Genomic DNA, 18,893 nt, shown 5'->3' with positions numbered 1-18,893 from the left:
CAGACACCTTTTAACTTTTACCAGCTTGTCAATATCGGGGGACAGTTTCTGGGCAGTGGCTATTTCCATAACATCATTCAGATGTCCGGGCTTCGTCTCTTCACTCCTAACATCAACACTCGTCTTCTCCCTCCACTTCCTCATTCACCTTGAACCCGCCAACAAACCAGCCAATGAGAGCCTGTCATCCTACGCAACCCCACAGCCATTGGTCAAGAACTGTCACATGTCCCAACCCGACCTATTCTCTGACCCTCAAGACATCTCAGTACTTATTCAACACAGTGTACTTAGCTAGTAATGACATCTCGATCAGCACTACTGGCGCTGCTGCAGCTGAGGCGGGCAGCAGCAACAGACCAACTGACGGATTCCATCGAAAATTTTAAAAAAATTAAATAAAAACATATATTCTCCACTTATCACCCGCGGGCCAGATGTGACGTACAGTCGGGCCGGATCCATCCCGCGGGCCGTTAGCCTGGCATCCCTGCTCAAGATCAAGATTTTAATTAGGATCTGCACCAAATTTGTCACACTCATAAATACTCTCCGAAACATGTCAGATCTTTTCATCAAGATCCACAAATTATTCTCTTTGAAACTGACGAAAATGTCGAAAAACACAGACAGTGTTAAAGAAAGTGAAAATTAATCCTAGATCTGCCCCCTGAACTGTATCCGCACCAAAATGTAATGGGTTCTTCCTTGACCCTCACCACATCCTCCCATTCTATGAATCTGTCCTCTAGATTAAGCGTAATCCTGCAAACTAACAGACATATACAACGTCTTCTGCTATGGTAAAATTATTGATTGAATTGGTGGACACAGTGTAAAGGGTGGATCATCATCCAATACAGTAAGAAAATAAATACAGATTTCCTGTCAACAGAGTATTGAGATAAATAGACACAGAACACCAGATACTCAATGGCATCCAAAGCGTTTATTATCAAATGGGGAGTCATCTTTGTAAATTTGTTACAGATTGCAAATCAATATTAAGAGGCATAGTTGGGCACAGAACAAGAAATTCAAACACTAAACAACAAATGTGTTTATGAACTTCAACACGGTGAATGATACAAAAGTATTTGCATGAGGTAATTCGAATTTTTGAAGTGCTAGAAGCGCAATAACCGTTATTCAAACATGAAACATCCCACTCGCTTAACAAAGCTGAATAAGTGCATATTACAAAGTAAACATGTGTCATGATTTTTTGCACCTTGCGCTGGGGCACTCAAAAACTTCTCACACACAGATTTTTGTGAGTTTGTTGTGCAATCAGTTACTGGTTAGTTTCAGTATATAACGGTCAGTCAGCTGAATGTCGACAGGTAGTTAGTCCTCTTTGTGTTTGCTGTTCATAGCTTTGGTTTTCTTTGCCAGGTTGATAGCATCCAGATGCAGGTTGCGTTTGAGAATGACCGAGCCGCAGGTGAGAGCTCCGGCGAGAGCACCCGCAAAGCCACACAGGAACACATCCTGGCCTGAAATACACAAAACATGAAATGTACCAAATTCATACCGTTTCAACCCGTCAGGAAATGTAGGCAGCCTAACAGAGTTTTGAGTGAAGGCACATGTGCTGGAGACAAACTGACCTGTCAGATAGAGGTTCTTCAGTGGAGTCTGAGGTCTCACTGTAAAGCTGAGTTCAGGGCTGAAGCGGCCCATGCCGTGATCTGCTCCGTAGATTTCCCCTTTGGGAGCTCCAATGTAGTGTGTGTTTGTGATGGGGGTTCCAGCATCGACAAACTCAATCTACACAAAAACGCATTTGAGGATTTTTTTCATTTAATCAGAAAGCATCATACATAAAAAACGCTTATAATTGTATAAAGCGTGGCATCCAAGAAACAACTGAAGAGGGTACCTCAGAAAATTGACTTTTTTAACACCATATAATAAATAACACTATTTTAATTCTATAATTTAATTAATTAACACACTACCGCCTAAAATATCCATATCACTGGCCGCTAGTTCCTGCAGCAATGATTTAAAATTCTAATTCTAACTAATTTTGCAGTTTTACATCTCGCTGCAGAAGATTTCAGGACACACGGTATAAGCTCTTTTACTGAGCTCAGGGAAGAATGAAAATGAGTTGGGGAAATGAAGTTTATGCATTTTTGATGACTGGATTCACATAGAAGTAAGTATCCTGGGTGCTCTGTGATATAACACAATATCCAAAGCATGTGATGTTCACACTGAGAACTTGCATACACATACAGTTGTGCCCAAGCAAAAAGCTGCAAGAACACACAAGCCCTTTGGTCCTTTTGGATTAATCCGCCATAACCACAGTGACTGACCACAACACAGGATGAATCTACATCTGTGTGCATCTGAGCGTTTACCTTGTCTCTGGTTATCTTTGGGAAGACGTCCATGACCACCTCCACAATAGAGTCGATGAAAACCTGTTTCAGCTCTTTGTAGTCCCCCCCTCTGTTGGTCACTTTGTTGTCCTTCCACTCCTCAAACCACTCATAGTTGGCAAAGCTGACCAGACTCAGGGTGGATTTGCCTAATGTGAGAAGAAAAAGTTAAATATAATTAATATATATGACGATACAGAAAACTGTTCTCCCACATTCTAGAACCCTGGTTCTGGATTGTCCAGAGAAATGCATGCATTAACTAACAGGCCTGAAAACAGGTAATCACATTACCATTTGCTGGTCGGAAACTTCAGAGTTGTGTGGATGCCAGAGGTAAATATAGCAAAAGTGATGCTTTGTAAAACTATAACTTATTAGTGTATTCCCATGCTGCATCTCATGTTTGATTACCTGGCGATCTTTCCTCCCAGGTTGAATCCTTAGCTGATGGAGAGGCGACGAACAGCAGGGGTACTTTTTTGGCTGATTCTTCCCTCTTTCCATTCATATAGCTCTCCACCCTGTCAATGAAAACAGATGATACAACTTAGTGTAAGTTCTCAATGACACAAAATAGGGGAATCAGATAAAACACTTCAAATATCTTCAATTCAAATATTAAACTAAAAATGAATTCAAATTGATCGTAAATTCCAATCATTTGAACACATGCAAGATTCAACACAACATACAGTTCGTCAAAGTTGTTCTCAGCAAAGATCCAGTAGTTGTCTGCCTTCAGGCCCAGCTCCTCTTTGGTTCCAGTCAGACCCAGAAAAATACTCAGGCCTCCTTCACCATTCTTCATCATACTGAGCTGCTTCTGAATGGCTGCCACGCACAAGTAGGACAATGTTACAGAAAGATGTTCAAGTAATGTGTAATTTGCCCATTGAACCTCATTAATACATGATTTCCTTTCGTGTTGATACAATCAGTCAGTCTAAAAGTAAGAGACACCAAGTTCTTATGGTAAAGATGATCTTAGTCCAAACGTCAATTTACTAATTCACCATATAACTTTATTTATTCAAATCTCTCACGTATAAAATCTTCTTTTCAATCAAGGCCATGTGTAAAACTAGAATTACTGCCCTGCGGTTTCAGTCCCTTCAGGTGTTCCTGACATTTTGCATTCACGATAATATGAGATATGAGATCACTGTGAATTAATCTAGGCCATGTGACAACTGGTCAGGATTTGAAGAAATTCTAAACTGGCAGACTTGATATTTAGATAGATCAAGAGGCCAACAAAGAAAACCTCTGGCCACTGGGTGTTACCAGCACTTAGGCAAACAATATAAAGGAATGTTATATACATATAATTTCACAAATGAATCATTTAGCGATTGAATGAAAGGAAAAGTTTTGAATGGAGCTCTTTTTCCTCCCTAACCTGGCATGGCCTGGAGCTCTTTAGGCAGCAGCTTCTCGTAGGTGTTGAAGATTCCAGCATTGGAGATGACCATGGGGGCATGGATGTGGATTTCCTCCTGACCTTTCATCACGCTCACACCTAAAAGGAAAAAAAACAGACACAGTGAATCTTCTGTGGGAGCAACATGCTGTGACTGTGTGTTAAGAACCACACCCACCATAAGCTTCCTTGGCATCATTGAACAAGATGCGGTTAACTGGAGCTCGGACTAGCACCGCACCACCAGCCTTCTCAATGATGGGGATCATGTGGTAGCCGATTTCACTTGCTCCACCTTTAGGGTACCAGGCCCCATTCAGGTAGTGAGTGACCAGCAAGCTGTGCATAGAAAAACTGGCATCTTTGGGCATGTTCCCTGCAAATCAGAGAAGGAAACAAACAGTGTGAACAGCAGTAAAGAAAAGAGACGTCAGGTGTCCCGCATGGCCCTGGCCTACCGTAGGTGCCGAAGATGTATGCGAAAACTGCCCGGAGGTCTTTGTTCTCCGTCAGTTCATTGACCACTTCCGTCAGGCTGCGTGGGGCCATTTTGAAGAAGAAAGACAGACGTTTGGCCAGGCCGCTGTAGACCAGGAACTTAGCCAAGGGAACAGGGCAAAGCTTCAGTACAGCAAGGAGCCAAATGCCCCGCCCGGCTTTCTGTAGAAAAACACACAATGACACACTGATGAGATACAACAAATTCGGAAGAAAGACGCCTGAGAGATATGAGAGTAATCAAAGCACTTTGTTTCCGTAATGATCCTGAACAGAAGGGCTTTATCACTCTAACATTTGTAAATCAATGCTGAATATGTGCAGTGTTTGTCCTCGTTAAATGTTCTGTTGGTTTCAGGAGGGAAAAAGTTAAACATTGCCTGAGTCAGGATGCATCTTTCACAAGAGAATGAACAAGCAAATAAGGAAATCAGCAGCATATTAAAACTATAGATTTCTGGGGTGAGAACAGTTCTCATTTATTATAAATGATGCCTTCATGTTTAAGAAACAATGGGATTTTCTTTCAGGGATGGATTGATTAAGATCTTTCTGCAGATATACGCCGTTAACCTAGTGTATTTCGTCAGATAACTTGAACTGGCAGGCTAATAATAACTACGAGGCCAAGAGGGATTGACAATCATTAACTTTATCAGCCAATAGTCATGGCAACAAAAAGCGTGTCCCAGGCATAGTCATCCCTTTTTAGAGCCCCCTGGAAACACTTGTGTTCGGTTGTATTTGGTGTTTTTTGATTGTGTTGTTGGGATTTGGTTGTGTTGGTCGTGCAAATTGATGAAGAGGTTTTCTTTTGCATGGGATTTCTTAAGCTGCAGTGCATTGAGCTCTACGGGCCACCTTAGAGCTCAATGCACTTTTATCTTTGAGCACTTTAATCTTTGAGCAGTTAAACAGAGATAAACAATACGCTGACAGTTAAAATGAATAGATCCAGTGAAGTGGCTCCACACAGATATGGAGACTTGCATCCCTTTATGTACGTGTCAAAGCAAAATTCTGATGCAGTCTGGATACAATTATTTAATACTATACGACAGCTTAAAGTAGACCTCACTTATTACTATAACATTTGGCTTACTTACCCTCGAGTCTTTGAGGAATATCAGTGACACCATCGAGAGAAATCTGGATAATGACCTCCTTGTGTAATTAAGTGCAGTTATTTTTACAGTGAGAGAAAAGGCATTTGCAACTAGAAGGAAGCTCATATAAGAAAATGAGAGGCTGGATCATTGCAGAATATCTTTTGTACCTTACAAACGCACTTACAAGATCGTTTATCAAAGCCATTACAAGTGTTTGAATTGAAGTTGCAAAGTACAGCCACCTTAGATTAAGAAACTTTATAAACAGCCAGTAAAGTTACAACATCCTACCTTCGCTAGCTTCAAATACTCGTCGATGGCCTTCTCCTCTCCAGGGAAGCACTTCTTCAGCTCCTCAGGGAAGCGGGTCCTGCCGCTGTAGATGGGATACCGGCGTCGGTTTTCTGGCGGTCCCAGAACAACTTGGTCAAACGGATTCTCCAGAGGCTCCCACTGCAGCTGTCCATTGGTGATTTGGTCCAGCATGCAGCGGAACGGCTTGTGTTCCTGCAAGTCACCGATGTAGTGGATTCCTGAGCAGGACAGACAAGGACAAAGCTGAGTTTTTGAGTTTTTTGAGAATAGATAGGTTGATTCTCAGGATGTAAAGTTCTGTAGTCTAGAGCCTGACAGCAGCAGCATTTTCTTTTAGATGTGACATATCTATGAAAGATATAGACAATACTCTAAAGGGACAAGACACATATTTTCTCACCAACATCAAATTCAAAGCCTTTCTCAGTGAACGTGTGACAGCATCCTCCGGCCCGATCGTGCTGCTCAAGAACCAGGACTTTCTTTCCAACTTTGGCCAGCAGCACTCCGAGTCCGAGCCCACCGATCCCACTGCCGATGATGATGGCATCAAGGTTGTCAGGGATTTTACTGGCCACAAAACCTGAGGGAAAGGAAACAAAACATTCAAACAAGAGCTTGACTGTGGCACAAAGGGCAGAACAAAAGTAAATCTATAGAATAAATGTTTACTGCAGAGTCAAAAATGCCCTTATAACTTTGTTATTGTTCTCTCTTGATAATAATAAAATGCACCTACTGGATTCATTTTTCAGTTTATTTTAATATAGTTGTAATGTTTAGCTTCTATTTGCTTGTGGATGAAAAGAAGACATATCAAACAAAAGGTAGTAAATGTGTCCACTCATTTCAGTGCAAAAACAGGAAAAATACAGACAGTTGCTAAACAGGTTAGAGCTCACATACAAACTTTACAGAGGGTAAACCCCCTCAGCCACATTCACTGACACTTGACCTGCATTGTTAGGTAATATTGAGCCAATATCTTCACTATGTTCTACATGGTAATCTAACTTTTTCAGCTACTTTAGCCACGCTACTTTACTTTCTGACATGAATTATTTCAATGCATTTCAGTTTTTAAGAGTTTAAAGTGAATCTGAACCCTTTTTCTACAGGCTATGGCTGGATCTCGGTCTATAATTACGACATTGGTCCTTTCACTCACCTTGTTTCAGCACTTTGTTTTTCTCCTTCCTGTCGTGAACCATCGGTTTCAGCGGTTCCCGGGTGTCCCTCTCGAAGGGGTTGGGTCCGGAGCTGCGGAACACATATTTTAATATGAGTCCGAGCAAAGCGACGCAGACTAAGGCCACACTGATCCACATGGTGCCGGGGAGAGACTCACAGAGGAGGAAACTGACTGCTGCCTGCACCCACTGCTGACTTCCGCGTTAAGGTCCCGATGCACGCCGACGGGAGAGGACCAATCACAGCCTTCCTTAGGGCGCCGCAGACAGTTTGGACCAATCCAGGATGATGGAAAAAAACAGCTGTTTCATAAGTGACAGGAGATAAAATAAATTTGTATTATTATTATTGTTGTTGTTATTATTTGTATAAAGTCTTAACGGTTTTTCATAATTGACTGTAGATGGAAAACTGAAAATACAAAAAACGAATACTGAAGATTTAAATAAATATTATTTAAATCTTATTATTACATAATATTATGTTATTATTATTACATAATATCATGTTATTATTATGTAATAATAACATAATAATAACATAAATATTATTATCTATTGTTGTTGCTGTCACAGTTTTTTCATGATTTACTAAAGAGGCAAAACTGAAAATACAAATAAATGTAACAACAAAAATGTGATGATAATGATGATGATCCCGAAGGAGTCAAACCCTAATGTAATTATTGTACATCAATTACTATCATCGTCAATGTAGTTGTATGGATATAATTATTAAGATATTAACACTATTATTAATTTTGATTAATAACTATATAGCCTACATTCGATTGATAGATGTGTCAATAACATTTGATAATATGATAAACCATGGTGGAAGCAGCATCAGTACTAGTAGTATCAGTGGAAGAATTTTGCACCAATCAGATATTTTCCTTATAGTGTTGCAAAGGTGCCTAAAACTGGAGCACGCTATATTGTATTTGTACACAGACGACCACTAGCATGTGTCTGTCATGCGTCTCAGCCCTGTGATACTCTGGAGGCCTGTCCAGGGTGTCCCAGCCTTTCACCTGATGTTAGCTGGGATTGGCTCCAGCCCCCTGTGACACTGAAGAGATAAACAGTACAGATAATGAATGGATGTATGAACAGATTGCTCTAAAAGACAGGACAGAAACTCAACTTTGTGCTGATTGTGCAAAATTAGCTGATATGACATGAACTGTGAGGAAGAGCCAAGTTGTCTTATTAATTACAGAAGGAAGCACTCTGCTGAAATACCATGTTCTGGAACAATGATGACATGACCGATAAAAGTTTAATTATCATTGATAAATTCATCCTCAAATATGTCTGCTTATATACAAATTGTAACAAATCTATCATGGCTTGATAATCTTCACCTCAGAGATCACACCCTGGGTCAGCTCACAAGGTTTTCCTGAAAAACAAGCATGGACCTGTTTTTTAAGTTAAAGCCATGACTTAAAGGTGTGTTTCATATCATTTGTTTCTTTACCTTCAGAAAAAAACACAACACTCTCACAGCAACTTCTAGATTTTATTCTTTTTTGTTCAAAAAAAAACAGAAAGAAAAGAAAATCACCTGCATCTTCACATTCGTTTCCTGCAACACCATGAGACCAATTATTTTTTCATTTATTTTTACATCTGTTTGCAAATAGAGCCAACAACTCACACAGGAAACACTTATTTTAAGCAGGGGCTTCTCCCCAGTCATCATCATCATCATCATCATCATCACCACCACCACCACGATGGCTGTTCACGGGCCCAGCTCCAACACCCACCCTCTTGAAACATCCCATATGACCTGACAAGGAACTGAGCATGAGGATCTTTATGCTGTGTGAGGCTCATATTTCATCTGAGAGTTAATAAAACTGCACATTTGTTATCATTTTCTAAAAAAGTCCTAATAAATAGCTTTAAATTAGAGATGTCATTTCATTAAAGGAGCCACAACACAGGTTCTTTCACTATTTCTTGTGGGTGTTTTGTTGTCTGGTATTATATTATTTTATATTTTAATTTATTATTTTTAAGACTTTCTGTGAGATTGCCCCCCCCCAACAAAAACCTGCATCATGAGATCCAGAAAAGAAAAAGCACTTTCAGTTTATGATTTTGACCTTTAAGCCCTTAACTTTTCAGGACATACGTCAAACTCTACGTTAGTAAGGGTGGACATTGACACCGGAACATAAATAATTCAAGTCGTGTTGAGTAAACCCCACTGGAAAGCTTTAAACCTCTGTGGCAGTCCAACCTCGCCCAAAAGGAGTTTTTCCCCCTCTGACTGAGTTGGTCTGTTATGATTAGTCTGTTTCTCTTTCTGTTAGTGCAGTAAGCTTGATGAGGGGGTTCATGAAAGTTAATACAGATGAGGCGACCTCCAGAAGACGTACACCAAATCAGGCATCTCCATAATGACTGATGGCAGAAAAAAAAAGTAAAGCATGAGATTAACAGCCCTTTCTTGGGCCTGTACTACGGAGCAGGATCCGTGGTTTAAGAGGGAGCGTCAGGTTTAACTCTGGGTTTTCAGTCCCTGTAGTACCTTATGCTTTAGTGCCAACCTGTTCCAGACTTTCATGCGTCCGCTGTAGTTTTGAAACAGAGCTTCTGAAAGTTTCACAATATATAAATACAGCCTAATTATTATTTTAAGTGAATAATGGTCAATTGATTCCTGACAGTGTAATTCTAACTTGATAAATAAAAAAAAAAAACGTCTCATTATATAATGTTATGGGACCACACACTCTTAAATATCTCTAACTATAATAAATGAGCATTTCAGTAAGACTGATGTCATCACGCTTTCATTACTTTTTGGCAGCAGTAACATTCTCTCATCACTGATGTTTCTGTGTCACATGCTAATAAGTTTATTCATCTGATAAAAAATGATCAGAAATCAAATTAATAAAACTCCTCAGCTTATTTACAATACATCCTTAACCTTGATTTAAAAAAAAAAAAAAAAAAAAAAAAATCATGCTACCATTTCTGATTCTAGTTTTGTGATTATCATTTGTTTCTCTTTGTTGAAAGCCACTTTGACTTAAAACTGACTACCTCCAGACCTCAGCATTTATGACATCATATTAAGAACTTTATTTATAGTTCCTACAACGGCGCATGTAGCTGGATAAGAAAACCCAGAGTTAACTGAGACAGTTGATAACCAGCTGCGTAGTACGTTGAAATTGCTTTGAAGTACAGGCCACTGGTGTCCACTGTTGGTATTTAGTACCTCATCTTTTAGAGCTTCTTCCTCTTGGAGTTATTTGGGAATATTTTGTTTATCTCCAAAACTTAAGGATGAAAGATTTATTCGAATTGCAAAAAGCAGTTCCAACATTTAGGAATAAATCCATAACTTTCGATTTTGTTAGGGCATAATATGCAGAGATGTTTTGATATTATTTACAAGTATTGTATGGTTTGTAAGCCAACAGTGAGTGTTTGGTATAAAGAAATCTGTGCAAACTGTTCTTGTGTGTCTGTGTGTTTGGTACAATCAAGACAGCTTCCAGATGTAATACAGTTGTTTTTTGCGATGGTAACTACAATGGCTTAAGGTCCATGTGATTGAGGGAGGAGGAAGAATAGGCTCTTCCCGCCTCCACGCCTGGCAGCGGTAGTGCAGGTCAAAGTTCAAAAAGTAAAAATGGGCGGTGGGTTTTCCTTTCCTAAAGCAGGAAGTCATCATCAGTTCATCTGTCAGGTGGTCAGTGCGATGGTGCGGTTTCCTGGCCTGTCGGTGACACTTGTTTATGGCGTAACTGGAGGTCACTGCAGCACCAACCCGACCTGAGGAAGAGGAAGTTGGAGCCGTTAGGAGAGCAGTTTAATCTTTACTTTTTCTGTTAGTTAGCAGAATTACGCAAAAATACTGAAACAATTTCCAATGAATTTTGTGGAGGGGTGGAGCACAGCCCAAGAAAAGATCCCATTCAGTTGTGGTGCGGAACTGTTGGTGGATGCAGGAAGTTGTTTTTCACAGGAATTTGGTCAGATAGGGTGTTTTCCTACATTTTCTTTAATATCTCAGAGAATAATTCATGGTTGTTGATGAAAAAAATGTACGTTTAGGGGACTGATATTAATGAGTGTACGCAATTTGGTACAAATCTAAATAAAAGATTTGATCAAGTGAATTTAAATGTGGTTTCATGTAGGCCTTGTAGGAGGTATGCCAAGCGGGGGGGGGGGGGGGGGGGGGGGGGGCTTGACCCAACACATAACCCATTAGAATTTGGAACAGATCCAGGACCTTTTTCCCCCTTTTAACAACATGTAAGATAATTTGTTAGGCTTGGCAGAGGGGTGGGCTGTCAAAGCACCACAGTAGTTTATTATTATAATCCATTCTTGGATATAATCAATGAAATGATTGCAGCCTGGACCTGCATAAGTAGCAGAAAAAGCAGATGGATTAATCAATGAAAGGGCAATGCTATTGTACCGAATAGTAGAGGTGGGGAAATTAATTGATTTTCAAAGCCTCGTGATAAGGATGTTATTATAGTAACCTCTATAGTCAGGGATAATCAAAATAGTGTTTAGAATAAAATATCTTCGATGCATCGATAATCATTTAATAATCGATTCGTTGCCCTCTGATCGAATCGTGAGATTCCCACCCCTATAGAATAGTAGTGACAGTGTTTTGTTATAGATTAGGTTTACCGACTGCTGCAATAACAATCCAGTGTCAAAACAACCTCACTATTGTGTGTATCCTAACCTGAAAAATCTGAAACAAGCATCTTAAAACTAACCCACATTACTGCATAGAACTAAATAGACAAAAGTGTCTGCTTTTGAAGAAAGCAATTTTTATCCTTTTTCCAGACCTGTCAACACTTGCAGATGAGCTGAGGTTATGAAAAAGTCTACCTTTTCTGACCCCATGCTTGGACACTTCCAATTGTACAGATAATACTGTAGATTCCCGTCACCGATGCCGAACTTTAGCTTCTCCAGAAAAGTCTTGTTTTCCATTAGATCCAGTGCATTGAAGACATCGAACCCTTTCTGAATAAGAGATGAGAGGAAAAACTCCATTGGTTCCCATTATTGGACAAGACATTTAACCGAACAATGATTGCACCGATTGAAGAGGAACGCACCGATTTGGCCAGGACGAGGGCATCAGACATCAGGTCAAGCAGTGGGGTGGTGGTGTGCACGTTGTAGAAGGAGTACGCTGCTTTTAGACTGCGGTGCACAGGGTGGTTCATGATGGTAGACGGCAGCGTGTAGAAACTCAGGAAATCGGTCACTTTGCCACCGTTCTGTCAGGAGAACAACAGACACTTAATAAAAACTCCTGAAGTAAACACAACAGAATTATTTAAATACAAGACAAGGTGTTTTACCTCCACCAGGTAAGTGTCGATAATGTTCTCCTGGGGCAGAAGCCAGTGTTCCACCTCGTCCGGGCTCATAACGGGCACCAGGCTGAACTGGCTCAGGTACTCACGGAGGAGACGATGCACCAATGGCACATCCTTCTTGGTCATTGGCCGCAGACCCGAAGTCTTAGGGGCCTGAAGGAGAAGACATGGACGAGGAGATTTAAAGGCATGCTGGATGAAAGAAATAATTTCATAGATATGTGTGTGTGCGTTTCCACTAACGTCAGAGAGGCGGTACAACTTCATGGTGCGCTGCATAGTCATGTTCCTGCTCAGGTGGGAGAACTTCACCTCGATTAGCTTGCGGGGGTTCAAAGAACGATGCCAGTACCTGTGCAAAGAAATCAAGTAAGTACCGACACAGTCAAAGAAGAAAACTAAAGCGCGTTTCTGTGTCAGACCCACCTGCATGTGCCCACAGGTTTTGGCAGTACCACTCCAGCAGTGTACACTGCCTGAAAGATGCCCTGCAGGTTGACCCGTCTGGTGATCTCTCGGATTAGAACCGGAGCAACTCGTTTGGCGCGAAGCTTCTTATGGACACAGAGGAAATTGATCTCAACCATCTTCTTTTCTCTATAACAGAAGAAAAATAATTATATGAGCAGGTCTGCAAAAAAACTCAGTTTATTAATATCGTCAGTTAATAAAAAACTAATCCTACACATTTCTTTCCACTTTTATAATCTAACTGAAGATAATAAGGCCTATCAAGCCTCAATACAATATGCATGTCGCTTAGATGTGAGTGAAATAAAATTAGGTAAATCGCTGTCCCCTGATTTTATGCAGCATGTGAGATCAATTACAATGAGATCGATGTTGACAGGGTAACATTTTCATTCAGCCCTGTTGTTTGCTTACATGTCATATATGCGGATATTGGCAGGTATGGCACTGATAAAGCCCACCAGCTTCTGGTTAGAGTTAACCCTCACTCCACAATGCCACTGGGGCAACCAGCCAGGGGGGCGCAGGGCCCTGAAAAAGAAAGATAGATAAATAAAATTGGACAAAATGAATAAGAATGCCATAAAGAAAATTATTTAGAGTTTAATATTCCACATGACACTGAACATTTTAATTTAAGATCCTTGTCAGGTGTAAAATTGGAAAAATCAAAGATGTGAAAGGAATTACCAGAGCAGGAACTCAGGGGAGTAGTCAAATCTGAACATGTTGTCATCGTCTTCCACATAGTTCTCATTGAGAAGGGTGTAAAGTTCCTTGAGCTGGTTTTATAGAATAAAACAAAATCTGACATTAAGTCAAAGCAAACAAAAGGAAACAACCTCTCATTAAACGTAATATTATCTTAAGTCTTTTTCTGAATATGCGCATATGTTCCATTAACTATTTTATGAAACTGTTATACTTAAACTCTGCCAATCAACATTTTCTGCATCCGTTATTCAACTTTTCGCACATTTCTGACAATACAAACTATACCATACACATAGGTGAACGTTAAATAATCAAAGCTTGATTAATTAAACATTTGAATGAAAATAAAATTGTCGATTTTTTTTTTATCTTACCCATAAATCGCACCAGCATTTGGCAAAATTACACATTAAGTTTTCTTTTGTGCACTCGAGCTTCACCATAATTTCCTCTTATCCTAGTTTTCATCTCCAAATCATGTTCATTTATCTCATTTTCAGATTTTAACTGGACTTTGACACAACAGACAAACTTCATTATTGTAATCCTGCATAAACAACTGAGGAGAAGAACTAAATGAAGGGCCCAATCAGATTACCACTAAAATAAAAATGAACTAGTTCCCTAACAAAATAATGCAAAGAGGAATAATTGTCTTGAAATTCCTCATGTGCCTCCCTGCTTTGAGTGTGTGTGTTTATCCAATTTCTTACCACAGCAGAGCTCCCCAAGTCGAGGGTGTCCCAGCTGAAGCCCTGTGGAAGGCTGTAAGGCTCCTCTCGAATGTGGTCTTTGTCGGCTTCAATGGAACCGTGCGACGTCACCGTCTCGCCTGAGGGAAAACAGAACAATTCCTGACATGAAGCACAGAAACTTGGATACCTGCCATTTGAATACCACATGTCTTGTAAGTACTTGTTAAGAATTGACAAATGTTATACCTAGCTTGGGCACAGGTTGCGTATCCCAGAACTGGTAACTCCTCCGAGTTGCCTCCTCCATGGTTTTGGCAGGGCCGTGGCCTACAGAGAATAGTTCAATGGCCTTTTGAATCTCTTGTAGCTTATCGGCTGGCAATGAATTCACCTGTTGGAAGGTTAATGGGAGTTAATACAAAACAAAAACACTGAAACACAGTTACAAGGGCCAACTCAGCAAATATACCATTCTTTTCTGTTGAGTGAGTGGCGTGGGGTTTCATTTAAAAGAAGTTATGGAATTCATGCCTTAGAGAGGGTGTCCTGAGCTGCTTCTGTGGGACCAGATTTCTTCTTCTTTTTCTGCTTCTTCTTCTTCTTCTTGGCGCCAGTGTCGTCTGCCAGGCCCCGGTCACTGACAAGGGAAAGAAATAGAAGATGTCTGTATTAGTCTTACATTCCAGAGGGGAAACCACATCCTAGTCGAAAGGTATCTTCAAAATCTCTACCTAGGATACAAAAAGCCTGCATCACATTCAACTTTATATTGAAATACTACACAACCATAATATCAGCCATATTCTAAGGATTATATCAACTAAAACATACGTTATCCCAGAGGAGGTCACTAATTTTAAGTCTCATCAGGTAATAAATAGAAAACCTGTCTGCAGTTTGACGCCATCATACATGTAAGGCTCATATTTTAGATTTTTTTAATTTAAAGAAATCTGTACCTGGACTACATTTTTTCAGCTTTAAATAAATCCACCCCTGATATTAAAATACTTTAAAAAAGTGATTCCCACTGCTCTCTATTTCAAAACACAATAAACTATTTCAGTTGTGACACAAAGTTGCGGTTGGTTGAGGATGATTCATTTCGGCTTAGTTTGAGAAAAACAAAGTTTACGCTGAGCCAACACTTTTTTTTTTACCTCGACAGAAATCAGATGTAGCTCTAGGACAAGTACAGAAACAACCAAACTAACAGCAATAAAAGGTGATTCAAATAGAATAAGTGGTTAAGCAGTCATAAGTTATAGTACCAGAAACATATGGACTGTATCCCTCTTCCTCACCTGTATGTAGCTGAGCAGAGGGATACAAGAGGGATTAAATCATAGTAAATAGGTCCAGTGACCCCTTCCCACAACCAGTGTGTCACAACCCCCTTTCCTGATCAGTTCAAACCTAAGGAGCCCCACACCCCCACCCATCTATCCATCTTCTGGCCCAAGAAAGACTGGATACTTACAGAGGATAATCTCATTAGCATCGGAGAGCAGAGAGAGCCAGCTCTGGACCTTAACTGTTACACTAGCGCAGATGGTGCATCACATGACCTCTGGAAGAAGAGTGCGTGGCTTCTACGTGTGTGTACATATGCATGTACGTGTGGTCAGTGAGTGACTAGGACAATGCACAACAAAACATTGAATAGTTTGTTCCACAGGCTTCCATTTCCACAGAGTGGGCCAGTTAACAGCCAGAACAACTCTTTGTTTATGTGTGTGTGTAAATTGGTGCGGGGGGAGAGGGGGGATTGTATATGTTGCTGGAAAAGAGCAACAGTGAAGCTCACATTTGCACCACTTTAATAATAATCATCTTCATTAAGCTTCCTTTGCAGCAGTGAAGGGATGACTGCTTACACCGAACAATTTGACCTTTCCTTGAGACATTTGGGTTGAATGAAACAATCCTCATAGTACTCACATGATAAATAAAGTCTTGCATGTTCGATCATATCCTGGGCACATGAACACTATTGCAGTCCTGCAAATAATTGCATCTCAGTTACGTGCATCTGTGTGCGACCAGCACTTTTGGTTGGAGAATTTACTTTATGATATTGTGTTATGTACATTAAAAACCATCTGCTTTTGGAATTTAAAGAATTGTTGAGACAATTTGTGGTAAATAAGACCTATTCAGGGATGCTTATAAATAATACAACCACAGCATAAAGATAACCCTTACCTGATAATACATTGGCTTAGGGGTGGGCAAAATCTCCACAAATTATATATACAGTTCTTTTATTACATTTCAGGTGATATCGATAATTATCACAATAGATGTCAGATTAATATAATATTAAGTTTAAAGACTGACTTTTGATCCTGAGTGAAGGTTGTGGTTTAAAACCTCTTTATGGTCAGAGACTGACAAATCTAAAGGTCGATCAATCGTGTGTAATATCTCGTCACTCTTACGTAATGCATTAGTAATATGTTCATGAACCTTTTGGACTTTTTTGGTGTTGCTATTAGTACAAATTATATTGGAATAGTTCGACATGGAAGACTAGCCTTACTTTGGCTAATATTGAAATAAAAAAGGTATCAATATCTGTGTTATTTCTGATCCTGACACTGGTATAACTTGGTGATTATTACTATTCTTAACAATTAAAATCCTTCAATTTCCTGCCGAACTTTTCATTGCACATGAACACACGAAACATAACTAGTGGAGGGGGATCACAGGAAGATATTAGTTCATTTAAAAAGGTATTGTACTTTTTGTCCTACAGCCGCTCTTTCTGTGCCAATACGGAAAGAAAGAAAACTTGGAGCGATCAGGGCACGCCTTAATATCTACAGGCCTGGACTCGTGTGTGTGTCACAGCTTGTTACACATTTACAGAAGCCTGTGCAGGGAAAAGGAGGATTTTCATTAAAGCCTGTGTTCAGTGGGAGCTACTTACAGCTCGGCTGCTTAAGGATCACATATCCGGGGTTTGCACGGGGAATAAAACGCTACCTAGACATCGCCCATGTCCCAACACTAGCACAAGTGAGACCTCCTTCAGGAGAAAGTGAAACGACACGCGGTTTTTCCTTGTTTCATTTTGCATTTGTCTCCAGTCTGCAGCGAGACCCACGCACAGACAATAGAGGGGTTTGACAGCTAGGCTAGCACGCAAGCTAACGCCTAGCTTGCTGTTGGCCAGGGGTTGCCATGACTTGCATCAGTTACCGGCAGCCAGCAGCGATGTGTGGTTAAAACAACGAGCTGTCAACTTCATGGAAAGGTTCTAGATTGGTTCCCGAGTTGCAAAAGTGACAGGAAACGTTGGGTTTTGGGGCAAAACGCTCGCTTTCGTGCGCGGTTAGTTTTTCCAACCCCCATCCTGAGCCTAGCTATCGCGGCTAGAGCAGAGCAGAGCGCCGCTAAGACACGCCCAGTGAAACGCGCCATCAGCCAATCGTGTCAAAGAACTGGTGAGTGAAAGGCGATTCTAGCCAATTGGGTGACAACAAGTGGGCGGGACGTGTCCGTTCCCCGGCTGTCTTTCCCTCACCGCCTGCGGACTCCTTCATTCTGCAGCCGCTTTGCAGGTCGGTGCTGCGGCGGGACACGTCTCACACAGCCGCGGCACCGAGCCTGAGCTCTTACCCGTCGTCAGAGTGGTGCTCCTCATTTTCACAGTCGCTGCAGTGACCGTGGTCCTCTCCGTCTTCTCCCTCCGGCATCGGTGCTGTCTCATTCTCATCCGCCATCTTCATTCAGGAAGTGAGGAGCCACCGCGTGTTGTCGACGCCTTTAAACCTGCCTCGCTGTCATTGGTTCAGATCTGCCCCGCCCCCCTCTCTTTCTCCAAGTATCTACAAGGAAAACAGGCTCACTATGTCATCTCACTGTTTCTTTCTACAACAACACAACCCACTAGAGATCATGTATGTCCTTGTGTGTTTGTTCTCTTGTCTATCACAGTCACACAAATACTGTTAGAGCTACGTGATCTGCGGCCGAATGAAGACGGTGAAGCATTAGACAGGAAGCACGTGAGGCGTTGGAAATTCATGTTGTGCAACCTAAATCAATGACTGGATTCAATGGCGCAACGATTGCATTTTCCAAATAGTTGAGTTCAAAGTATTGTCAAGTTAACGTTTTTTTAGCTTCATACACTCACAAATTGGTATTTATTATTATTATTATTATTATTATTATTATTATTATTATTATTATTATTATTATTATTATCATCCTGACCACAACCATCATGGTTAATTCACCAACATTAACTCTGAGCTCATACACTCACACACACAGAGAGAGAGAGAGAGAGAGAGAGAGAGAGAGAGAGAGAGAGAGAGAGAGAGAGAGAGAGAGAGAGAGAGAGAGAGAGAGAATTTTTAGGAAGCATTGGCTTCCATTCATTGTAGACACTTCCTCTCTACCCTTAACATAATCACAATTTAGATCTTACCCTAACCTATCATCCTGAATAGGTCCAGTGTGTAATATTTAGGGGATTTCGATGAAATTGATCCATTGGCAGAAATTGCATATAAAATAATACAAGTGATGTTTCCACTAAATTGTATGAATTGTTGTTTGCGTTACCCTAAAATGGGCCCTTTTATATTTAAATACTTTATATTTACATCGGGAGCAGGTCATTTGTACGGCGGCCACCATGTTTTTTACAGAAGCCCAGACTGAACAAACTTCTTT

General features: G+C 40.6%; 2 protein-coding genes across 2 annotated transcripts; both read right to left on the bottom strand.

Annotated features, from left to right (window-relative positions):
- Positions 1-929: 929 nt before the first annotated feature.
- retsat.2 (retinol saturase, tandem duplicate 2) lies at positions 930-7,126 on the bottom strand. Its single transcript, XM_062407274.1, has 11 exons — positions 6,907-7,126; positions 6,139-6,321; positions 5,715-5,956; positions 4,275-4,476; positions 3,995-4,192; positions 3,796-3,915; positions 3,089-3,227; positions 2,808-2,917; positions 2,373-2,542; positions 1,611-1,770; positions 930-1,496 (listed from the first exon to the last, which is right to left on the bottom strand). The coding sequence occupies exons 1-11, from the start codon at positions 7,064-7,066 to the stop codon at positions 1,348-1,350; spliced, it is 1,833 nt and encodes a 610-aa protein (XP_062263258.1). The 5' UTR covers positions 7,067-7,126; the 3' UTR covers positions 930-1,347.
- Positions 7,127-8,434: 1,308 nt separating this feature from the next.
- nmt1a (N-myristoyltransferase 1a) lies at positions 8,435-17,969 on the bottom strand. The gene is made up of 12 exons (XM_062407275.1): positions 17,829-17,969; positions 14,733-14,838; positions 14,448-14,592; positions 14,220-14,338; positions 13,483-13,574; positions 13,207-13,323; positions 12,748-12,918; positions 12,565-12,673; positions 12,304-12,474; positions 12,055-12,219; positions 11,822-11,959; positions 8,435-10,732 (listed from the first exon to the last, which is right to left on the bottom strand). The coding sequence occupies exons 1-12, from the start codon at positions 17,936-17,938 to the stop codon at positions 10,712-10,714; spliced, it is 1,464 nt and encodes a 487-aa protein (XP_062263259.1). The 5' UTR covers positions 17,939-17,969; the 3' UTR covers positions 8,435-10,711.
- Between the last annotated feature and the right edge of the window lie 924 nt (positions 17,970-18,893).

The sequence above is a fragment of the Platichthys flesus genome, chromosome 16 (assembly GCF_949316205.1).
Source record: "Platichthys flesus chromosome 16, fPlaFle2.1, whole genome shotgun sequence".
Lineage (NCBI taxonomy): Eukaryota > Metazoa > Chordata > Actinopteri > Pleuronectiformes > Pleuronectidae > Platichthys > Platichthys flesus.
Note: the sequence above shows the minus strand (reverse complement) of the source record. Positions and strands in the feature narration are given on the sequence as shown.

Excerpts from the sequence above, each read along its gene's own strand:
- retsat.2 (XM_062407274.1), bottom strand. The coding sequence starts at position 7,066 with ATGTGGATCAGTGTGGCCTTAGTCTGCGTCGCTTTGCTCGGACTCATA. Across the intron at positions 4,477-5,714 it reads AGTATTTGAAGCTAGCGAAG|AAAGCCGGGCGGGGCATTTG; the intron begins GTAGGATGTTGT and ends GTTTTTCTACAG. Across the intron at positions 3,228-3,795 it reads AGAGCTCCAGGCCATGCCAG|CCATTCAGAAGCAGCTCAGT; the intron begins GTTAGGGAGGAA and ends TGTGCGTGGCAG.
- nmt1a (XM_062407275.1), bottom strand. The coding sequence starts at position 17,938 with ATGAAGATGGCGGATGAGAATGAGACAGCACCGATGCCGGAGGGAGAA. Across the intron at positions 14,593-14,732 it reads CTCAGGACACCCTCTCTAAG|GTGAATTCATTGCCAGCCGA; the intron begins GCATGAATTCCA and ends ACCTTCCAACAG. Across the intron at positions 14,339-14,447 it reads GCAACCTGTGCCCAAGCTAG|GCGAGACGGTGACGTCGCAC; the intron begins GTATAACATTTG and ends GTTTTCCCTCAG.